This window comes from Rhea americana, unplaced genomic scaffold (genome assembly GCF_003343005.1).
Source record: "Rhea americana isolate MKP2758 unplaced genomic scaffold, rheAme1 scaffold_18, whole genome shotgun sequence".
Lineage (NCBI taxonomy): Eukaryota > Metazoa > Chordata > Aves > Rheiformes > Rheidae > Rhea > Rhea americana.
The window spans coordinates 5,657,689-5,679,216 of record NW_028185927.1 but is presented as its reverse complement, the minus strand read 5'-3'; the positions used below and the strand labels follow the sequence as shown (position 1 = coordinate 5,679,216).

Here is a 21,528-nt window from a genome sequence, read left to right as displayed (position 1 = left end):
CGAGCAGCGCCCTGCGCTCCCTGGCCGGGCTGGCGGGGCAGGTGAGGGCGGGCGGGGGCCTGAACGCGGCCTTGCGCCCCGTCGGGCTTTAGCGCGGCCGGAGCGTTGTGAGGAGTTAGCGGAGGCTGCGCTGGCGGCGGGAGCCCCGCGTTAAGGGGGAGCTTCGGTCACGGCGTCGCCGCGTCCCTGGGCGGGGTGCAGGCGGGGCCGGGGAGCTCCGTCGGGGCAGCAGAAGCGCGCTGGTGCTTTCAGACGGCACCCCGGGGTTCGTGGCCGGCTGGCGAGCGGTAGCTTAGACGAGAGGGACGACGTTACAAATTTTTAGTTTGCAGAAAAACTAAGAACTGCAGTCTAATTAGATACAGAAGTAGCTCGGTGGTAACTGCYGTCGATGTGAAATTATTTTTTAGAGCGTCTTGCCTCTCTTCCCAGTACAAGTGTATTCCCTATACACTTCTCGCCTCAGAGCGGGCGAGGAAATGCCTCAGTTTGCAAACAAAAGGCRTACAAAGTGAAGGGCCTGCAAACTGACCAACAAGGATCTCAGTGTCCCTGTTGGTAAGGGGAATAAACACCGTCCGAGCTTTTGAACGTGAACCCTGAGCTAGACAGTGATCGTACACAGCTGACTATTAGATGCATAGAATTGCTGTGACAGGAAAACTTATTCGTGTATTAAGGAGAAATATCCTGTAATTCTTCATAGTGAAGCATTCAAAATATAATCGGTGAAGAAACAGTGACTGTCATTTTACGCTGATGGATTACTGTCATTCTTATATACTGTTGTTCTTATAATGCTCATGTGACTGAAGGTTCAAACTTCCCTGTTTATGAAGAATATGAGGAAGAATAAAGGAAAATCTGTTATCTATGGTGCTCATTGTAAACCAATGTTAAAAACACTAGTTTCTGTCTCTTCCTCAGTAGCTTACCTGTTCCCTAGTTTGCATTACTTGTTCCACCTGTTACCTGATGTGTCACTGTAGAAATAATGACAAAACAGCGATAAAACAGTATTTAGGTGTTGGCAGACACTTGAAAGACTCAGATTAGAGTTGCTACATCCCCTCAGTTGAGTTACAGTGGTTAGGGTGCGGAGTAAAATTGCCTTCATTGGCATTTGGAATATGCTTGTTCCATGACAGTTTAAACTTGTTTTACTATGTACTGAAATAATCCACAAGTAAGTAAGGGCTTGGTTGCTCCAGCTTAGCTGTAGGAGCAGTAACCCTTTTAACTGCTCTACCACAATCATTTGTAGTTGTCCAATTACACTCCGTGTCTGCCAGCACTTGAACTCTAATAGATTTACTTGTGATGTTTTACCAACGTAACTGACTCTAGTTATCCATCCTGTACCTTTGACTGAAGTTATTGGTTCCTGCTTTCCTCGTTATAGAGGTGAGCAAAGTGAAAATGTGCCAGGTCACTGGCTATCCAGTTTGTGGTCTATCATACTAGCTTAAATTGGACTTACACTAATATGTTGGACTGTAAACAGAAATATTTCTGGCACAGGAGCTTGTTTATTAGAGCCATCACTTGCAGTACAGGGACTAGGAGGACAGCTGGGAAGTATAACTCTTTAAAMCAATATGACTTAACTGTGGAAAGTTCTTTAAGCTCTGAATGACAGTCATTGCCTTTCATAAAAGAGTTTCAGAGCTCTAGAATGGCTTATGTTTGTGTAAATTGCCCCAGAGCAGACTATTGGCCTGTAAATATACAGAAGCTTTGGAGTTACCAAATYACAGAATCTATAAGCCTGCTTGTCACAGTTCTTACAGCTAAAAGAACATGAAACAGTGAGAAATCTAATCATATTGTACTAGAAACATGTTCAAATGCAGGATAGATTTTTTCTTTGCTTATTTTTAAAAGTGATGTCAATGAATTTAGAACATCACTTGGTAACATTCCTAATCACTTACCTCTAAATTATTCTAAGCCAGAGACTCAACTGATTCTGTACGTTGAACCATCTTGATAGGAGCCATACCACATAATATGAAGGCACATGTCAGCTGTCCCTTTCTGAAAAAGGAGGATTATTAAGAAATTGCATTAGGACTCCTGTTTTGTTCCATTAAAGATGACTGACTTCTACACCTTTTTTACCATATCTGCGGACTATAATTTAGTATACAGCAGATGTTTTTCTGGAAACTTTGGAAAGACATATTTACCTTAGATAATGCCCTACAGATGATCACATATGAACAGTTGTTTAATTCTTAAGGTGCAGTTTAATTCTTAATTTTTACTAAATTCTTAATACGTTCCTGGATTTGTAAGGTGTTCTGAACATTACTTTTCCTACATCCTGTGTAGATTAAGTACTAAACAGGAAAATAGCTTGTGTGAAAACTGTATAAAATATATATCTAGCCAGACAAAGAGACTGATTCGGTTAGTTGTTGTTTTATAGTGAGTTTCTAATATTTTGATGCACACATAAAAACCTATGCTTACTATTTTACTGTTTGTTTACTATTCCAGTACTCTTTTTGTCTGTAAAAATCAGTAGATCACCCAGCTCCTTTGTTATGTAACTGATTGGGGAACTCGCACCGGATTTAACAAGGCTGTTTTTTGAATAAACAATGAAGGCTCAGACTTGTAGTTCACAAAATTATTGTGATAATGCTAGATCTTAAAACTAATTTAGAACAACTTGGTGTTTTACCTTCAATGTAATAGAAGCATTCTTATGTTTAGTTCTTATGATTTCTTCAAACACTATGCTGTGGATGCACAAACCAAGTACACATGGATTCTCTGTTCTTGTCTATAATATTTGATACCATTAGATGTTAGCCATCTTTAGCTTATATGCTAAAAGTGCATTTTATGGGATTGAGGTGGATACTTTGGTCCATGTGTCTGAGGCCTGTTTTATTATTATTATTATTATTATTATTATTATTATTATTCTTTTAACTGGAAAAATTAACATTTAGAAGTAAGGATGTGCACTTCAGTTGGGAATTCTGTGTCTGAAACTGCATAACTGCAGTTCTGGTTGATTTAAACAAGAATTTATCTGTGCTTATAATTTGGGGAATGACTAYGTATGTATATATGTATATGTATATATCTCAAAAACAACCTACCTGTTTTTGAGATATGAAGTACCCCTCATTTCATGGTCTTCTTGAGAAGAGTTTACTGGAACAAAAAAGCAGAGGTGGATGTGAAAATACATATAGTCCATTAGTGATTAATAACAGTCAGTTTAATAATATAAAATGAAAGTTTATTTTTGGCTTATAGAGGATGTGTAGTTCCTTTAAAGATAACTTCAGATTCTCTCTCGTATTGTCTTAGGAGTTAAATATTGCCATTCCTCAGCGAAGAGTATAATGTGGAAATTGTTATTTTGTTCTGATTTGTGTATATATAGAGAAATGTTTGATTTGCATACAGGTTTCTCAGTCAAAAGATGCTGTGTGGTCTAGAGTTTGCTCAACAAGGAGATTTTGTGAAGATTTATATTTTTCTTTTCTTCTTGTATTAAACTTTTTAATACTAATTATTATTTTAACTATAGAGCCTGCTTTTGRTCAGCAACAAGTAGAAATTGCGTGGATGTGGACAAGCCCTTGGTCATACAGACTCATACAGCCTTTCAAGTGGCAGAATAAAATACATAAATTTACAGGAAACCATTGTACTGAGTGCATGTTTATCATCTGTTAAGAGATTTGAGTAATTAACATGAAGAGTATGTTTTAGTGTGATAGCTAATTGAATTGAGAACTGACCAAAGTTAAAGGTTAAATTAATACAATAAGAGTGTGATTAGGTAGTTAAAACTTACACTTTCTGAACAACGTAGTTTGAAAATGCAGCTACTTGGTTTATAATTAATGTAAAGCTTTTCTTACGCCCTCRGATAAAAATGAAGTCTGTATGAGATGGAGAATATTTGTTATCCTGTAGAAGTCTTATATACTTTTGTGCTGGCATTAAATACAATATAAAAGCATAATTTTTGTGATGATATTTGTTTTGCCCTTTTGAAGCTTAACCTTGGAGACGATATCGTGAAAGTTGTAATCGACTGGAGCAAACTTCAAAGCACGTCAGCACTTCAGCCAGCATTGCTCTTTAGTGCACTTCAGCAGCATATTTTATGTTTGCAGGTAAATATTTCATCGGGCACGTTCAAATTGACCGAAGAAATCAACAACTGAATGTAGTTAAACTATCTAAAGTGTAAATTTTCAGTTATGATCTCACAGTTCTATGTCCCACAAGAAAGAACGCAAATGTGTTATACGCTTGGGAGCCTGCTGCGCTTCATAGGTACTCAAACCTATAGATTTTTCAGAATAGTGGTGGCATAGCCAGTGTAGATGAGCAGGCTGAATAAGTGCAGCCTCATTGATTTCTAGACTTGCATTGTAAATGTGATACATTTCCATCTATGGTGGGTTATAATTAAGCAATAAGACACGGCAGGTGTGTGTCATGCTATGATAATGATTCCATGCGTTGGGTGAGTTTTGAGGTTCATGGAGTGCTTTCAGTGGTTCAAGAAGTGGCATTATCCCAGCGTGACACATCCTGGAGTGTCTTACTGCAATTAAATATATTTTCAGCATAGTTTTTTTTTTTTTTTTAAGAGTAATTTCTTTGACATTGATGTCTCATCTTGCCAAGTAGCCAGTCATCATTACTGTCATTTTTTAACTGTTTGAAACTTTCCAACCCTGTCAAAAGTAACTAATTTAGTTTTGTGCAGGGGGAGGATGAGCTGTTTGTCAGCTAGTAACTGAACAGTATTTTGACCTTGATAGTTCATCTGTTGCAGGTGAGGATTTGAATATGCCTCATTTGTCACTTTAGCTATTCAATGAACTATTTCTAGTGTGTAGTACTGAGAAGGTGGAAAAGGGAGGAAGTTTCTGTGTTTGCTGGTCTGCAGGTATGAGAAAGACCCTTTATACTTTCAGGACACAAAAAATGTTTGGTGTTAAAAAGAAGAAGGAAAAAAAAGATGAAAGCAAATAAATATTAATTACAGTCTTCTTACAGAATTTAAATTCCTGTTGGAATTTAAATCCTTTTCTGGAAATCTGACTGATAAAAGTCATATTGTATAAAAGAAAGAAAAAATTAATTCTGGATTTTTAGAGGAAAAATAAGYAGTAAAATTCACGTTAGATGAAACTGGTAGAAAAAAAATGCATGGTTTGACTTACTCTGTGTACCAAGATTTTTGTTTTTACATCTTRTGAGAGAGTTATTCCAGTAGAATAATAAGCATTTATTTTGCTGCTACAAATGTCAGTGCATTCTCTCATTTAATTTCATGACCTAAGTAGATAATCAGCCGTGTCAAGAAAAGCATGTGTTCAGGATAACACCTATATATTTCATGTCTGTGTTCTCTCATTCACTTGGGCAACTGCAGTTTCAAGTGGAGAATGTAGTGCTGTGGTGATAAAGTAAAGGCTTTACAGTGTGAAAGCACTGGCTTTCATGTTAAGGAGGAAAAATACTAAGCCTTACTGTTCTGAGTAGGCATTTGAATGACATGTTAATTAGGTGGCATTGGTGCCAAAGACTGAAGCTTTGATTTAGCTAGTWACAGAGGAGTAGCAGATATATTTTCTCAGAAATTTGGGGTTTTTCCTATACAAACCTCTAAAAGGCACAGATCAAAAAGGCCAGAATCATGGTGTTTACTACAGTACTTGGAACTATAGCACTTTTATTTCTGTTGTGTATGAGAAGCAGACATTGTAGTTTGTAAAATTATTTCAGTTGTTCCGTTTTAGAAATTATAATAATACTTGGCTTTTTTTTCTTAACCCCTAACGTACTGCTTTTTGTTCAGCCTCTTTTAGAAAAACTCCAGTCATTGATTAAAGAGGAAAATATAGACCATGTTGAACTTGCAGGTAAAACAGAAGGCCAAACTTGTGAAACAAGTTTTGATGTTTATGATGGTAACTCTCAGACTGAAGAAAAGTATGCAGGTTATGACTCAGGAGACCTGAAGAATGCTCATATTAATTTTGATCCAGAGGTGGTCCAAATAAAGGCTGGAAAAGCAGAAGTAAGTGATTTGCCTAAATTAAAAAAATATATATGGATTTTACATTTAAAGAATGAAATAGATATATGCCATCATGTTTATTACCTGCAGATTGACAGGCGGATATCAGCCTTCATCGAGAGGAAACAAGCTGAGATCAATGAAAATAATGTCAGGGAATTTTGCAATGTTATTGATTGTAATCAAGGTAACTGGCTAGCCAGACTTTATCTTCATAGCAATTTAAGAGCGTCTGTTTTGTTTCTTTTGATTTTTCGAGGGAACTATTCTGWATTTAAAACAGAAATTTATTTTTGAGTAACTTTGTTTTCAAGTTGAGAACATGCATGTGCACTGCAGATGTTACTATAGACAAAAAAGGGAAATTATTCATTGGGTGATGATGTTAAATGGATTACATACAGAAAGATTGTTGACATTACYGTGTTCATTTTAAGAACTGTGATCTTAAATCAGATGATTCTGTAGCTTTTGTTTATGATGTTTTAGCTATATGTTGCTTTCAAAGTCAACAGAATTGCAATTCAGAAATGTCTTGTCAATTGTGTAGTGGAAGTTGAACTTAGTTTAATGTTAGTTACACTAACACATGTACAAAAAGATAATTTTTTTGACAAATTGAATTGCTCAATTATGCACTTTTTTCCTTTTACCATAACTCGTGCTATTGGTGTTTTTACTGGATCCTAYTGGCACAATTGACTGTATCTAGAACCAGTCTCAAATTTGTCTGGTAGGCTGGATCCCATTAGCATGGCCAGTGGCTATCTAACAAAATGTGTCTTAAAAGTAAAGACRCTTTTATATAAAAACAAGTAACAAGGAGACGTAGTTTTTTCATAGTAACTGTGAATCTGAGTGTGCATTGTCTCTTATGATTGATTTATACTTTCAAAGTTTATTGTTCCATAAGCTTTGTAGGAAGAACTCYTTGAATATTAGTTGGAATGAAAATCACGTCTAAAGTCTAGTAGAAGATGCTCTATAGTAAAATACTACTTCCTAAAATTGTTAATTAAGTACAGAAGAAACAATGATAGGACTTTTCTTTGTACGTTCACTTGTAATAAAATATTTCTAAAGCTTTAGGTGTATAGAAAACAGATAAAATATAAACATTAGAATAAGCTAAGGTGGACTGTATTTCAGCATTTTAGAGTTAAACAGATTCAGGAAGCCACAGGCACCAGAATAAATGCAAGCAGGTGAAAAAAGAATGCTGATGAGTAAACTGAACCAGTCTAAAATTAGGAAGAATGTAGTGTCAAGGAAGGACAAGAAAACAGAGTAACAGTGGTAAGCAGGGAAAATAGTTCCATATAAAAAGAAAGAAAGAAGTTAGAGAAGCACAGCAAAAAGTGGAAACCAAATGAAGTATAAATTGGAATACATTTGGCTCTGATCCGATAAACTATGTATGCGTATGTGAATASGTTTATATAAGTGACTTATCCAATTAAACTCAGTAGGTCCATGCAAGTGTGTAAAATTATTTATGAGTGAGTGTTTATAGGAACTGAATAAATGATTTTTGATAGTTTTGTTGTATGAAAAATTAGATTTGTTAAGTCTGGAAGTTGATGATGGTTAGAATATTTTAAATTATAAATACGTARGTAGGACCTCACTCTTTTTTGTTATTGCTTGTTTAGAAAATAGCTGTGCCAGAACAGATGCAATTTTCACACCTTATCCTGGATTTAAAAGCCATATAAAGGGTAAGCAAATATTTTTAAGAGTGTCCAGTGGAACAGTACTAATAAATTTTGGGCTTATTGAGTGCTCAAAAAATGGAAACTTATGTACAGATTTTTGACTCTAATGAATACTTTTWAAATTTTCCCTTACTCCTCTAAGGTTTTCAGTCCCAGTCCTGCTTCATTAGGCTGATGCTWCAGCATAAGCACTAAGCACCAAAACACACAAGCTTATTTCTGTTGTCTGAAAGGAAAGATGGAAAAGATAAAGCAGAACAGATAAAACAAGCTGAGCAATTCTTTGCTTTTTCTCTAAGGTGAGGCTAGGAATTTAGTTAAAGAATTACAATAAAATAAAACTACCATGTTTTCTGATAGTGTAATTATACTGAATTAACCAATAATTAAGAAGGCACACAGTGGAARCGGAGGCAGAGAATTGTGGGAGATGACAGGGAAGAAGGTTTTCCACTGYGCTGCCTTTTTGGAAGGGAATAAATAGTATAGAAATGATTGTCTAGCTAAACTTATGTATGAATGATTATCTGCTGCTGTCTAGGCCTTCAGAAGTTACTCTGATAGAAAAACGAAACAACAAAATAGAAGTAACCCCCTGTTCCTTTTTGAGAGCAGTAATATTCMGTTATCTACTTGAATTCCTTCCTTCAGGAAAACTCAGAGTAATATTGTGAAGCATGGTGCTAGATAYAACCATTAAAGGATCGGGGGAGTGAAGAGGGAGATGGAGGAGTTTAAGCATCTTTCACTAAGAACCCCTTTTGCTAGGTTTTTTTTGTTTGTTTGTTTTGGGTTTTTTTTTAACTGCTAGTTTTTATCTCAGATGGTAGAGTGTTACAGGAGAGAAAGGTTGTACTTCAAGTAAGTGAAACCTGAACAGTTCAGAACTGGCACTTGAATTAACACTTAGAGGGGGATTGGAAGTGAAACCAGCATAAACTATGAAGCTAGAATGCAACATGCAGCCTTTGTGAAGTTCTGAGTAAGAAGGTATGTCAGTATGGMGTTTACAGCGTAGACTTCAAGCCTGCAGTAGTCCTATCGCAAAAGGCTTGAGAAATGATCCTGATTTAAAGATAAGTGGCCAAAATCTTTTGACAATGACATAGRTGGCAGTGGGAAAGCAATGGGAAAAATCTTGCACCCCGAAGCAGCGCAGGATTCAGTAAAGCAGTTACTTGATTAACAAAAATTAGAGAGAACTTCTTTACTAAGATGCATAGTGGTTCTTCTGGTTGTACCTTCCCATATCCAGTTTTAACAGACATTATTTATGATGCTTTCTGTAATGTTAGGGTAGACTTTTTCTTTCTAGCCTCTTCTTCACATCCACAAAAGGTCATATGTGCAACTGTTGAGGCAGATGCTTATTTTCCCAYTGTTTATCTGCAGCTAACAAAAAATTCCTGAGAATTCCATCCTGCATTAATGTATGAGGATAATTTTTCCTTTGATACAGATGTTAAGCCCTAATCTGCTTAAAGGTAAAATTATTTTAAGGAAATACATTTGTTGAAGCTCTGATCTCCGTGTCTGTGGGACTCTTTAGAGATGATGTTGTGGTGAAATTGATGCGACTAGCAGAGTATTTAATTATATAATTTAATAACACATTTTGTTGTTTTAATTAGATGTGCCTTGATATGTTTCATGTGCATATATGATAAATTTGTGTTCTCTTCACCTAGTTTCTAGGGTAGTAAATACRTATGGACCTCAGACTAGATCTGAAGAAGCACATGCGTCCAATCACAAAGCCAATGTACTTGTTCATGACTGTGGAAACCAAGCCATTGAGGAAAGATTGCAAAACATTGAAGCACACTTACGGTTACAAACAGGTTTGTGTCATATTTTAATTGTAGTGTTAGGGTACCAGTGTGTTCTACAGGTGTAACAGGTAACTATTGTAGTAAGACTGGGAAGTTTAGAAGTTCTGTGGTTGTAAAACCAGTGGGCTAGATTCAGTAAAGGGTTTAGCCACCAAAAGTGCTACAATTTAATGTTTAGAATCTTATGCCCAAAATTGAATCCAGATCTATCCACAAACTAAGATTCTGAGTGAACTGGTTATACTTTGCCCATGGAGGGAGAAGCATGTCAGAATGGGATTTAAAACAATCTGGAATTTAGAGGTAGGGTTCTCAATAGCCAGTGAAGTCCATCTGGCTGCTGTGGTCAGGACTTGATCCTCCTTCATGGATGTCTTGTTGTGGGCTGGGAATAAGATGAAGAGATAACCTGAAACTTCTCCCTAAAGGTGGATGATTGTTGAAGTAAGTTTCTCACATAACTACTTCTGTTTCCCAGAAGGTGAGAAGCTGTTTGTCAGTACTTCCCTTTCCCTGTGCAGACCTGATTCCACACTTTTCATTAAAGTAAATGCTACAGCCTCTTAGCTGTTTTGAGTAGTTGCTTTCTTCATGCCAGCCCCAGTTTTCTAGAAGGTAGATCAGTGGGGCACTTGCCAAGGAATTGACCTATATCCAAATCGGTGTTCTTGGGGAAGGTCTTGAGATCATTTATTACCTCTCTCAGCAGCTGCAGAGTAAGCATTCATTTGGGAAGATAACCTGCCTCAGCCACCTGCTTACCCACTTCTTGGTTCTGAGTAGTGAGAGAGATCTCAGCTCACCTCCTGTTATACAGAACAGCTTCTTCTAGTGCTACCTCTGCTTTCTTTCATTTACATTAAGAGACAGCTGTGTTAAGACTGAGAAGTTAGCTGATTTTACTCAGTAGCTGCTGAGTTACGAGTAGGGAGCAAAACTCAAGGAGAGAAGCTAGCCACAAAATTGTCCCTCTGAAGTGAAGAAATAGAARGGATGAATGGTTTAAAAACAAACAAACAAAAAAAGCTTATTTCAGTAGTCTGTGGCATACAACTGGTTTATCTAACAGACCTAGACATAAATTGAAAGGGGTGACAGGAGAAGTAAAACTTGCTAACTCCTTGATTGTTATTACTGTTCAGAACCAGGCTATCATTTTAACTGGGATAGGCTGTAATTTAGTTATGCTAAACAGTGATCTCAATGTGAAGCGTGCCATGTACTGTATATCAGATACTTTCTAAAACTGTTACTACTCRGGAAAACAAGCCTGAGCTTTTATAATAAATGTGCAAACATCAAGTATTTTGTCAGTGTTGCTTTTTAAACTCTGTTASTCCATTCTGCACACACATTCCCCTCTTCCCCCACTTCTCCCTTCCATGGTCAGGCAAATACTGTTCATTTAAGTCGTCAAGTGCAGTGTATATCCATCTGCTGATGCCTGATGGAGATAGGCTTCCTTCAGGGCGATCTTAGATAGCTGTATTGAATTCAAGTGTGGCCCTTCTGCTCCTGCTGATGCTGCACCCGGTTTCAAAGTGGTAGCATTTGGTACCAATGTATTGTGAGAGTGATTGTCAGTCATTCTAGGAACCTTGTCAGACTTTTTAAAATCACCTACACAAAATTACCTGTTACCTTCAGTGGCTGTACTGGCTTATCAGCCATGTTTTATTAATTACCCTGCCTTTTTGTTTTCAGTCATTTGTTTTGTTGCAGTTATAGTTTGATAGTTGGACTCAAAAAATTCACCTGCAAAGCTTGCAAATCTTTGGTTAATGAAGTTCGTCAAGAGCTTTTCTTGATTTCTTTGCATTTGTACTGGTATACTTAGGTGGTCCTGTACCAAGAGACATTTATCAGAGAATTAAGAAGCTTGAAGATAAAATCCTTGAGCTGGAAGGACTGTCCCCTGAATATTTTCAATCTGTGGTAAGAAATTCTGTCAATTTCATGTAGCGTTTGGTATTTCTCTGCTTAGATCTTTGATGTACAAACAAAAACTTAAGGAGGTAGAGGGTAAATAATCCTGGTAGAAAAGTTTGGCATGATTTTTATGGTTATGTTTTAGATGGTCTATGTGAATGAGTTCATATTTCTGCCTATTTTCTCCTTTGAAAGGAAATGCGCTTTGTTAAGGAAAAAAATTGTAGCCACCTGAAATTAATAGATTTATAAGAAACAAAAGGGTGCATTTCCCCCATCCCCTTTAAATTTGAAATATTTCTGATGACAGAAAAATTGACAAAAACTGTGATCTTGATGCAAATGACTAATGATTTGGTCAGCTGGAATTCTTTCAGCTTCTGTTGATGATCTCATTAAGATTATGGCAGATCAGTCTAAAGACCAGGTAGTGAAATGGCAGTTCCAAGACAGTAAGGAGTAAGTAAGCACTTTAGAACCACATGAGTCAGGTAATTTTTATGACTTGGACTTTTGTTGCTAGTCTTTGGGCAGAGTTCTGTTTTTCTATGTGTGTGTAGGTAGTAAAAGTGCTGTATCCTATGCCTCTTTCTGAATAGCAAACTTTATTCTTCATTCACTGAAGGAGGTTAAAACAAAAGGATATTTGTGGTTACTATGTCAGGCTCTGCTTGACTTTGGAAATTTCTGATTGATTATCGTGCTCTTTTTTTCTCTCTCCTCAGTCAGAGCATCCCTTTTACTGCTGATCTCATTTTAATTTGTATATTCTTCTGTTGGTCTCAAGGGAGAAGAGTCAGCACTTTAAAAAAAAAAAACAAAGTATTTTCATTTTTATTTTATTTTTGTGTTGGAGAACATTAAAGTCTTGATTTGTGAGACTATTCTTTCGAGTTGTTGAAAGTTAAAAATGTGTACTCAGTATGCTGAAATTTCCTTGGAAAGTGCTTTGGGATATTCTCCAGTATGATGACCTGGATGAAATACGTGATGGTAGCAATAGTAGTGTTGTAAAGTAATAAGCATCCTTTTTGTCTGAACAAAATTTTGCATTAATATGGTATCGTTACAGGAAAAACATTGACAAAGTTTCAAAACCTGAATATTGATATCTGTTATCTGAAGGAAGCTTCAGTTAAGTTAGTTAATATGTTGGCTGCAGAGTGTCAAGAAGCTTGAACAGCTTCTGACTTCTCTCTACTAGTATTTTCTCATATTCCAAAGTAAATTTCATGATTAAAAACAATTTCTTTTATGCATGGGATGGCAGTCAATATACTTTCTATACTTTTAAGATTCTTGTCAATGTTTTTTATGGGCTCTGTAGRATTACAGAATTGGAGAATTCTTCAGAATTAGAAAGCAACATTAAGTCTGTTTTGGCTGTCTCTTCTTTCTTTAGAGCTGTTCTGGCAAGAGGAGAAAGGTCCAGCCTCCCCATGTAAGTGCTCTTAAGTTTAGTTTACCTTTTATTTCGGGATGTTTTGGGGAAAAGTGATCAGAAGCTCTACCAAGCACATATCTGACTTCTCAGGAATAGCTGCATCAGTTTTGGATAGTTTGCTGGCAGGATGAGGCAGGGAAGGAGAAACAAAGTTAATGAGYAAGTCCTCTAAGAGTTGGTACGAGTATAGTAGTTACTACCAATGTATTAGTATTAGAAGTATAAAAACAGTTATATTAGAAGTAGTTAAATCACAAGTATGTAATTACTATTCAAAAACACTAGTTAATGTTTTCACTAATTGTAAGATTGATGGAATAGAATAAACCTGTAATAGTTGTGGATGATAACCAAGCACAGGGTATCAAGCATAATAGATTCTAATCAGCTTCTGTTTCTTTTTTGTTATTGGTTGTGTTTGTTTTTTGTTTTGTTTTGTTTTTTTTTTTGCTTTACCAATTTATGAAAAGATGACAAAAATGGGAATGGATAGCTAGACAAAAGTGCTACAAACAGACCTGAAATTACAATGTATCATAAGTCAGTGAAATTTGCCTTTTTTATAGCATCACTGTTTTAACAGAGTACATTAGGCCACAAGAATTTCTTCTCAGCAGAGGTAAGGCCATACTAAGCATACTGTCTACTAGTAGCCCACAGAGYTGGAGTGGTGGACTGGGGAGAACGTTTAGAAAGAAAGGTGGCCTGAATGAGGTATAAAGATCTAGATTTCTTTAGACCAGAAAAAAAACCTATCCATAGTAAAAATATTTTTATTAAAAAAATGACTAGTTCTTTGTGTAAGAAGAGGTCAAAAAATACCAGCTAAGTGATCACAGAGGAGACTGATGTTGGATAATAGGAAAAAAGCTCTGCAATTTTAAAGGTAGATTCTGGAAGATCTAGGTAGTCTAGTCCAGWGTCTTACCATCAGAGACTTTTTTGTTTGTTTGTTTTTAATGAACAAGTTAAACAAGCTTCTAATGGAAATAGCACAGATTTGTCTGATTCTTTCAAGCTTGCATAGTAAGCTTTAAATAGCCATAGACTACATTCAAACAGTTCTKCAAAAGTATTTCTGTCATTTAGTGCAATATGCAATGGCCTCAAGTACTAGACCACTTCTGTAGCATTTACAAGATGTAAGTGATTGTGGTTTTTGTTTTGTTCTTTTAGCAAAACTATTCATTGGCTGAACTTGATGAAAAGATCAATGCTATTAAACAGGCATTACTGAGGAAAACAAAAGAAAGCAACTCCARGGAGGCTGAGCGGCTTCTTCGATAATGGAAGAAAAATATCTTTTCAGAATCTTCATCACGCTTTACACATACCTAAAACGTAGACTTGAGTAGTGTTCGTTGGAGATAAATTTAGTCATGAAAACAAAGCATGCATGTAAGCTCATTACAGATTATTCTGATAGCTTGCTGTCAGGAATATTCATTTTGAAGCAATCTGATTAATGAAATAACTGCTTTAAAAATAGAGGAATGTTTTAGGAATAGCATTCTTACCTGTTCCCTTCTGTTATAAAGGAGGATTGCAGCATTGTTCATATGTGGAAGGTTTTAACATGCATGAAAAACCTACATTTCATGTGTAATTCTTCTTGATGATGAAGTATTCAAGAGGGCTATCTTTTGAATACTTTTAATGCAAATAGTTTGCATAAGCCTGTGAAATAAAATGATGTACTTCCTGATGAGTTTGCTGTCTTATTAGAAAAATAACACATTACAAAACTTCCAGTTTATGTCTCACTTTTTAAYTTTTTTATAGAGTTTAGAAATGCAGGACATTGCATTTCTGCCGCATTTCAAACAAAAAGAAGGTTACAGGTATCTTTCATGTGTAGACAGAGACAGCTGTTATTCGCCTTCTCACTGCTCTGTATTCAAGCTTCATACCCAGCTAAACAATTTTATGCTCTAAGGGTGACTCTGGGTAAGGTGATGGTGGAATATTGCCAGCAGGCTTACCCAAGCAGCCATGAGTGCCTCGAACATGACATCAGGTGCAGAGGGATACTTCTGGATTTGAATTCAAAAGCCTACTGTGCATAGGACTGTTACTCATATTGTATGCTGTAGTTCCAAACAGCATGATAGAGACTTGTTTTGCAGAGTGTTGCCAGTGTTCAAAATCCTACCTTTTGCACAGCTCACACTGTGGGGTATTTTACTGCAAAAGCACAGTGAACTGCAGCTTGTACTCCAAGTAGATAAGTTGCTGCTCTCTGCAGAACCTTAGTGYGTCTTTGTACTGTTTCCAAGAGCAGGCAGCTAAAAGGAGTACAAAGGGGAGACAACTGGGAGGTCCTATAACAGTAAATAGAAAGGGTATTCTCTGCTGTAAGTTGCACAGTGGAATTAGCTGCAGATTTTGAAGGAGTACTAAGCCCTTTGAAGTTTCCCTTTCTCTGCTCTATCACTTTTGTGTAGAGGGGTGGGGGAATATAACACTGTTCCAGCGTGCAGCAAGCTGGTCTCTGCTCACCTCTGTTTCTTTGGGCTTTGCAGCAGACAGCTGTCTTCCACTATAAGAATTGTTTCTGCAGGAATAGATGTGCTACCCAGCTCACCCTATAATAAAGGAGATGCAGGACAGACCTCTTACACTCGCTATTTTCCCTTCATCTAAAGAAAAAACAGATAAAATCAACGGTTGAGAATTATGGTGTCAGAACAGAGTGGTTATAGCATTATTAGAACTGCCATTTATGCTGTTTTTCTCTACCTGAAACACTTTGGTCCTGATAGGTGGGGATACAGTAGCTGAGGAAGTCTGAGAGAAAACCACAAGTGAAGCAGAAGTGTTTACCACCTTGTCAGCATGCCTCAGGACCTTGACTGAGACCTTTCTATTGATACTGGGCTGACCTGCACTCCCTGTCCTCCAAAAAGACACACTGAAGTGTTCTTAAGAATGAAAACTTTATTTCTTTATTAAACATGTTCTTTCCCTTCTCCACTTCCAACTCAAGCTAGCAGTACAATACAACACTGAGGCTACTGCTGTCCTTCATACAATGTTAGCCTCTCAGGCTGCTTCTGGCAGCCATAAAGGCTGCCTCTGTTTCCCAGCCCTTTACTGCCTCTCACTTTTGCTTGACTACAGTTATCCAAAACACAAAGTTCTTTTGCAGTAGGCAGCTTTATATTAAACACTTAACCTTTACCTAACATAGTATGACAGCATGCCCTTAAAAGATGAAAAGGAAGGTGAATGGTCTCCAAGTAACTGTATTAAAGCCATTTGAAGCCAAAGAAGTCAGAAGGCAAGAGGAGTCCTAGAAGAACAGCAAGGTGAGGAAAGAGATTTGTGTCCCACAAGGACCTTTTTCATTGCAGTAAGGCAGATTTTCTAACAGCAAAATACCAGCCTGCCTCATATGAATACTGTGAGCACCCTGATGAGCAGCTAGGCTTTATGGCTCTGAGAAGCAACAGTTCTTTCAGCTGATGACCGCAGGCTTGAGAGCCTCTGCACGTTCATTTTGCATGGAGGGAGACTGGTCCGAGAACTGCATTGGAATGACAGGTTTCTGCAAAAGACTCCTCGAATTGGAGGTCTGAGGGAAATGGAAGTGAGACGTCCTTAAAAAAGGCTACCTTGCCTCCGGTTTAGCACAGCACCTCCTTCTGCTAACAGAACTGTGCTGAATTTGACTGAATTTGGGGGAAGACTAGAGCAGAACAGGCCTCTCCCTTCCTCCGAGAAAGAGCGAAGAACAAAGCTGAGACGTGCAAACTGCGATCGAACGATAAGCATTGGTGGGGCAGAGCCAAAGCTTGCTACGTTTCTGCCTTGGGAAGAGCTGGGGTTTGTATCTGAACTGGACAAAGGAGTGCTTTGGATGTGCAAGTCCAGGCTAGAGAATTTACTAAGTAGGTAAAACTACATAGAAAGCGTTGTTAGGGGTTACTGGCTTGATCCAATCCCATTAGTGTTAAAGCTTTGCCTGTGAATGGACATTAGCGCTTTTGTGGAAACACCTTTACTCTCTGCAGCAAGCGTCGCAAGGACAGCTATTGTAGGACAACAAATATCCTGCCTGGCTGTCGGTTCAGAGCTCTTTTTTTTGGAAGCAATTCAAGGAAACCGTCTCTTCTGCGTTTTCTATAACATGGCAATCTCAGTCCCTGAGCAAGCACCACTGTAATACAAATGATAAACATGGAGAGGATTCTGAAGTAATTTAGACTCACAAGTAAGTATGCAATACATTAAAATCTATAAAGTCACTTCCAACATTTGTACGTGAGAGGCGCTCCCAACACCAGTCTATCACCTTCACGGAGCAGTGGAAATCCTGTAGACATCAGCGAGGCAAGAAAGCCGTACCCGGAGTCTGCGAAGCGTTACTGGGGTCGCGCGTGTAACAGCGGGTTTCTTAGAGCAGCGTGAGCCCCCAGCGTAAGACAAGGCAGAATGCACCTGAATGTGGGTTATGCAAAGGTGATTTTGTACAGAACATTTCCTTGTTGAGGAACTCCTGCAATGAACATAGCTTCATCCGGTTGCAGGATCATGTAKCAAAAGACTTAAATGAACTTTCTGTGGAGATTTACCATGTGTCTAGTCTATATGTATATGTATGTGTGTGTACATATATATATGTATATGTACACACGCACATGCACACACACACATATATTTGTATAAAATTCCATGTAATTAGGAATAACATTGCTTAAATAATAACTTGCCCAAAAAAGCTTTAGTGGTTTTCCGGTGTACAGCTGTTCTGCCCTATCAGCACCGAGAAGCTTGTGCTGCTGTAAACTGGCCGAAGAGGGAACGACCGCTGTGTGTCTGGCTGGAGGGACTGCAAAGCACTGCAGGCAGCCGGGGCTGTGGCCTGAGCTGCACCCCTTCCGTCCTTTTACGATGCATGTTTTCAGCAAAATGCTCAAAATCTGCTGTAGCAGCCAAGGGTAGCTTGGGTTCCACCGCAAGAAGGCAAGCCAGATTTCTATGCCAGTTGCAATACAGAAAATTTTAGAAATAATTAAGAAATAATATTTAGTTTTATGTATACCTGAAAGCTGATCTAGAGATCTGTCCGAGTTTTTCCAGAGTACAAGAGCCTAGGCTTTAGTTATTAAATGGCTTCCAGTTACCTGATAAAAATAATCTTAACAGCACCATAAACTTGCCACTAATTGAGGACAATTTCTAAAAGCACCACTTTTAAGCTAAGAACGTTTGCATCCCTTTGGATGTCTGACATTCTTACCTAGCACCTTAGGGAAGAGATGTAGTAAAACACCCGATCCTGTGCTGGCGTGGAGTGCTGCAACGCACGAGCGGTTTCTTTGCTGCAAGCTCCCCCGAGCAGGGAGTGATTCATCTCTAGGAGGCTAATTTCTTATAGCTGAGTGCAGGATTTTAATAAATAAACCCAAAAATGAAGTACCCTTTTGAACAGTCCTCATATCAGCAGGTAATATCAGTAATTTAGGAAACTCAAGCCATTCACTGTTCCATCCAATTTATTGTTTTGATCAGTGCTGGATTTTTTTAAATACATAAGTTCTCTCTTTTGTTTTAATTAAGACCATACAACACTACTGAGAAATTTTAACCCCAGCRTGCCAAAGATGTATTATTTGAAGGAGAAGCAGTCAAAACACTCAGTAAAACCRTATTTTGATCACTTGCATCAGTGAAGACGAACAAAACTTTTCCTATGGTAACACAAGCTGCACCATCCTCTCCTGAATGAAGACCTGGGAAGGGACTTTTGAAAAGCGAAAATGTCTCCATAAAGCTTCCCTTAAAGATAGATACTTTTTCTCTTACCCCATAGAAGCAAACCTTTCTCCTAACCCTTCCTGTTGAACGCTTGCTGAGCACCTCAGGCTTCCATAGCCTCAAGAATTGTGATACCCCTAATTTTAGCCAAGCTATGACATGAGCCCATACAGCTCTCCCACAGTTACTTGCTATCTCAGTGTGTGCCAGAAAGTGCCTGAAGAGTATCCACAGCCCTGAAGGACAGTCAGGCTGTCCGAATGCATTGGCCTCTGCYGGCAGCGTCGCTTTAGCCCAGCTAACACGCTCTTAGGGCTAAGAACAGGATTTGCTGTCCTATCAGATAATCTGTCCCACCCAAGAGCAGTGCAGACCCAGTTCAAGTGGTCTCCAGTAGATTAATTTTCYTGTCTTTGCCTGCTAGGATGTGTGGATTTGATTTCCCCTAACTTCAGGGGCTACCTGATTCCCACCTTGGAGAGAGGTGGGAATAAGTACTGCAGAAAATGTGATGAGAGAAGGAGAAAGAAAATAAATACATTTTAATAGCTACCTCCGTAAATCTTCTAATGAAACGATGCCTTGTCATGGACAAAACACTTAGAAGTAACAATGAAAAGAATAGGCATTGTTTGAAGCTATTATTTAGAAATCATCTAAATTTTTAAAGGTTAATTAGTGTAATTTACCCATCTRGGTTATTAAAAAGAGTTATACATGAACAATAAACGTAAGAGTTCAATCTATTTTATTTCCACAGTTGATTCATCCGCATCTGTTTAGCTTTTTATGACCATCTAATTGATTTGTAGAATTCTGTCCAGTACAGATGGGCTCCTGTTCATGACTACTTTCATACCATTTATATTATTGTTACTCTGATTTTTATTCAAGGCCAAATAGAGGGGAATATAAAAGTGTGATGTTCACCTAAACGTAACAATGACATTAAATTTCCATTTGCCTCCAAAATGAGAATAGATTTGTAGAGACAATCCACTATGAATACAAATAAGTTGTTTATACATAAATATAATAAGAGATATTATTTAATTATGGCCTATTTTACTGATTCTACAATATGCTCTGTTATTATGAAGTTTTCTAGCAACAGCCAGGCTAAATGAATCGTCACAAACACATTTGGCTGAGAACTAGAATCACACCCCTACTTAAACCTGCAAATGAATAAAATCTATGTCTCTATAATCTGTTCTATGCTAACTGAGATTACATATAAATCTACTAGAATCAGTCTCGATCTCATACAGCCATACATGCATATGCTACATTATTTTATACACGCTGTATGTGGATAGACCTTTGCATTTGATGGAGAAACTCTCACTCCGTTTTGACAGCTCCGAGGAACAGAAGTTGGTCAGATGTTTCCCACGGTGGGCCCTCCTCGCTCACTGTTAAAGACATGCAACACGAGCAACTCTTCAAGGAGCATCGGCCTGTAAAGCCAGGTCTTACTCTGCTTTCTGCAAGTCTTCTGGATGCACGAGGATTTATTAAATGCAGCTCATTCAAACTACTCTAAAGATAGTAGGTCAACCCCAARCCCTCAGTCATCCAAATTATTCAAAGAAAGAACAAAGTGCCGTTAATTACCCAACAGACCCACGTTCATGACAAAGAGTGGGAGCTTCACACGTGTAGCCTTTCTGTATAATAGCAAGAAAGTAAGATGTACACAGCTTTAGCATCTTAATAAAAGACGTGTGCTTTCACTTCAGTAATGGTGTAGCCATCATTACCCAGTTCGCGCAAGCAAGCCAGCTACTTTGCTTGAACACCACACAGGGAAATCATTTTCTGAGCCGTCACAGCCATTGCCACTAGCTAACATGAACAAAACTAACACRGTTTTACTCAACAGTCATTTCTGTGGCCAAGAGGGTATGCAATATTAAGCAAGTTCTATTTCTGAGCTACAGTCTCCATAYGCAACTTCTGAAGCAAAGAAAATAYGCAGATTATTGCATTCATGTATGTGTTAGGTTTTCAGAATTTGCTGTCATCAAAGAAAAGCATCACGGAACAGGAGCAAGGAGAGCAGGAGTCTTCTGTTTCATACAGACCACACYACCTCCTATCCAAACTACCTAACTATCCCAGTTAAAAGCAGGCAGTTAAAATGACACAACTAAGCAGATTCYACCATACGTAACTTCAGTGCAACAGAAAAAGCCCCATGCTTTCTTGATTTATCTGCTTCTGTTTAATACAAAGACAACCGAATACTGGAAGGTGTCAGTACAGCTGAAAGACTTCATTGATGTATTGCAACAATACATGACAAAAACATTTTTTACATGGAGAATATTAGAGAGATTCTCCTTTAGACTGAATATTTTCTTCCTTAYTGCATGCACCAAACAGCAAAGGAGGAAAAATCACAGCAAAACTGAAATGTTTGGGGTATTTAAAATCAAATTTAAAAAGCTGTTGATATAAATAATTGTTTCTTACCATGAACAAAGAGTACTGATACACTCTCCAAAAGGAGGAAATTGAGGAAATATCAATTCAATACACACCCTTAAACAGAGATGAAACATTTCCTGCTTTTAATTGTAAATATATAAAAACCCYAGCAAACTGTTATATAATTCACTGGCCTGTAAAATCCACTTTAATACAATGTAATTACATTTTTGTACGAGGACCTGATTTTTAGCAGTACCAAAGTGTTTCACCGAGTGCCTCTAATGCAGTTACAAGCTAATTATGCTGCAGAGATTGAGAAAAACYGGATACAGCAAGAGTGAA

General features: G+C 37.8%; 1 protein-coding gene across 1 annotated transcript in view; it reads left to right on the top strand.

Moving 5' to 3' along the window:
- MBIP (MAP3K12 binding inhibitory protein 1) overlaps positions 1-14,695 on the top strand; it is a 40,323-nt gene extending 25,628 nt beyond the window's left edge. Inside the window, exons 3-11 of the mRNA XM_085301819.1 lie at positions 5-41; positions 4,029-4,148; positions 5,849-6,070; positions 6,161-6,257; positions 7,723-7,788; positions 9,474-9,626; positions 11,455-11,552; positions 12,949-12,987; positions 14,167-14,695. Of these exons, the coding sequence (XP_085157945.1) occupies positions 5-41; positions 4,029-4,148; positions 5,849-6,070; positions 6,161-6,257; positions 7,723-7,788; positions 9,474-9,626; positions 11,455-11,552; positions 12,949-12,987; positions 14,167-14,277 (943 nt within the window). The 3' untranslated portion in view covers positions 14,278-14,695. The remainder of the gene's footprint in view (positions 1-4; positions 42-4,028; positions 4,149-5,848; positions 6,071-6,160; positions 6,258-7,722; positions 7,789-9,473; positions 9,627-11,454; positions 11,553-12,948; positions 12,988-14,166) is intronic.
- The last annotated feature ends 6,833 nt before the right edge of the window (positions 14,696-21,528 follow it).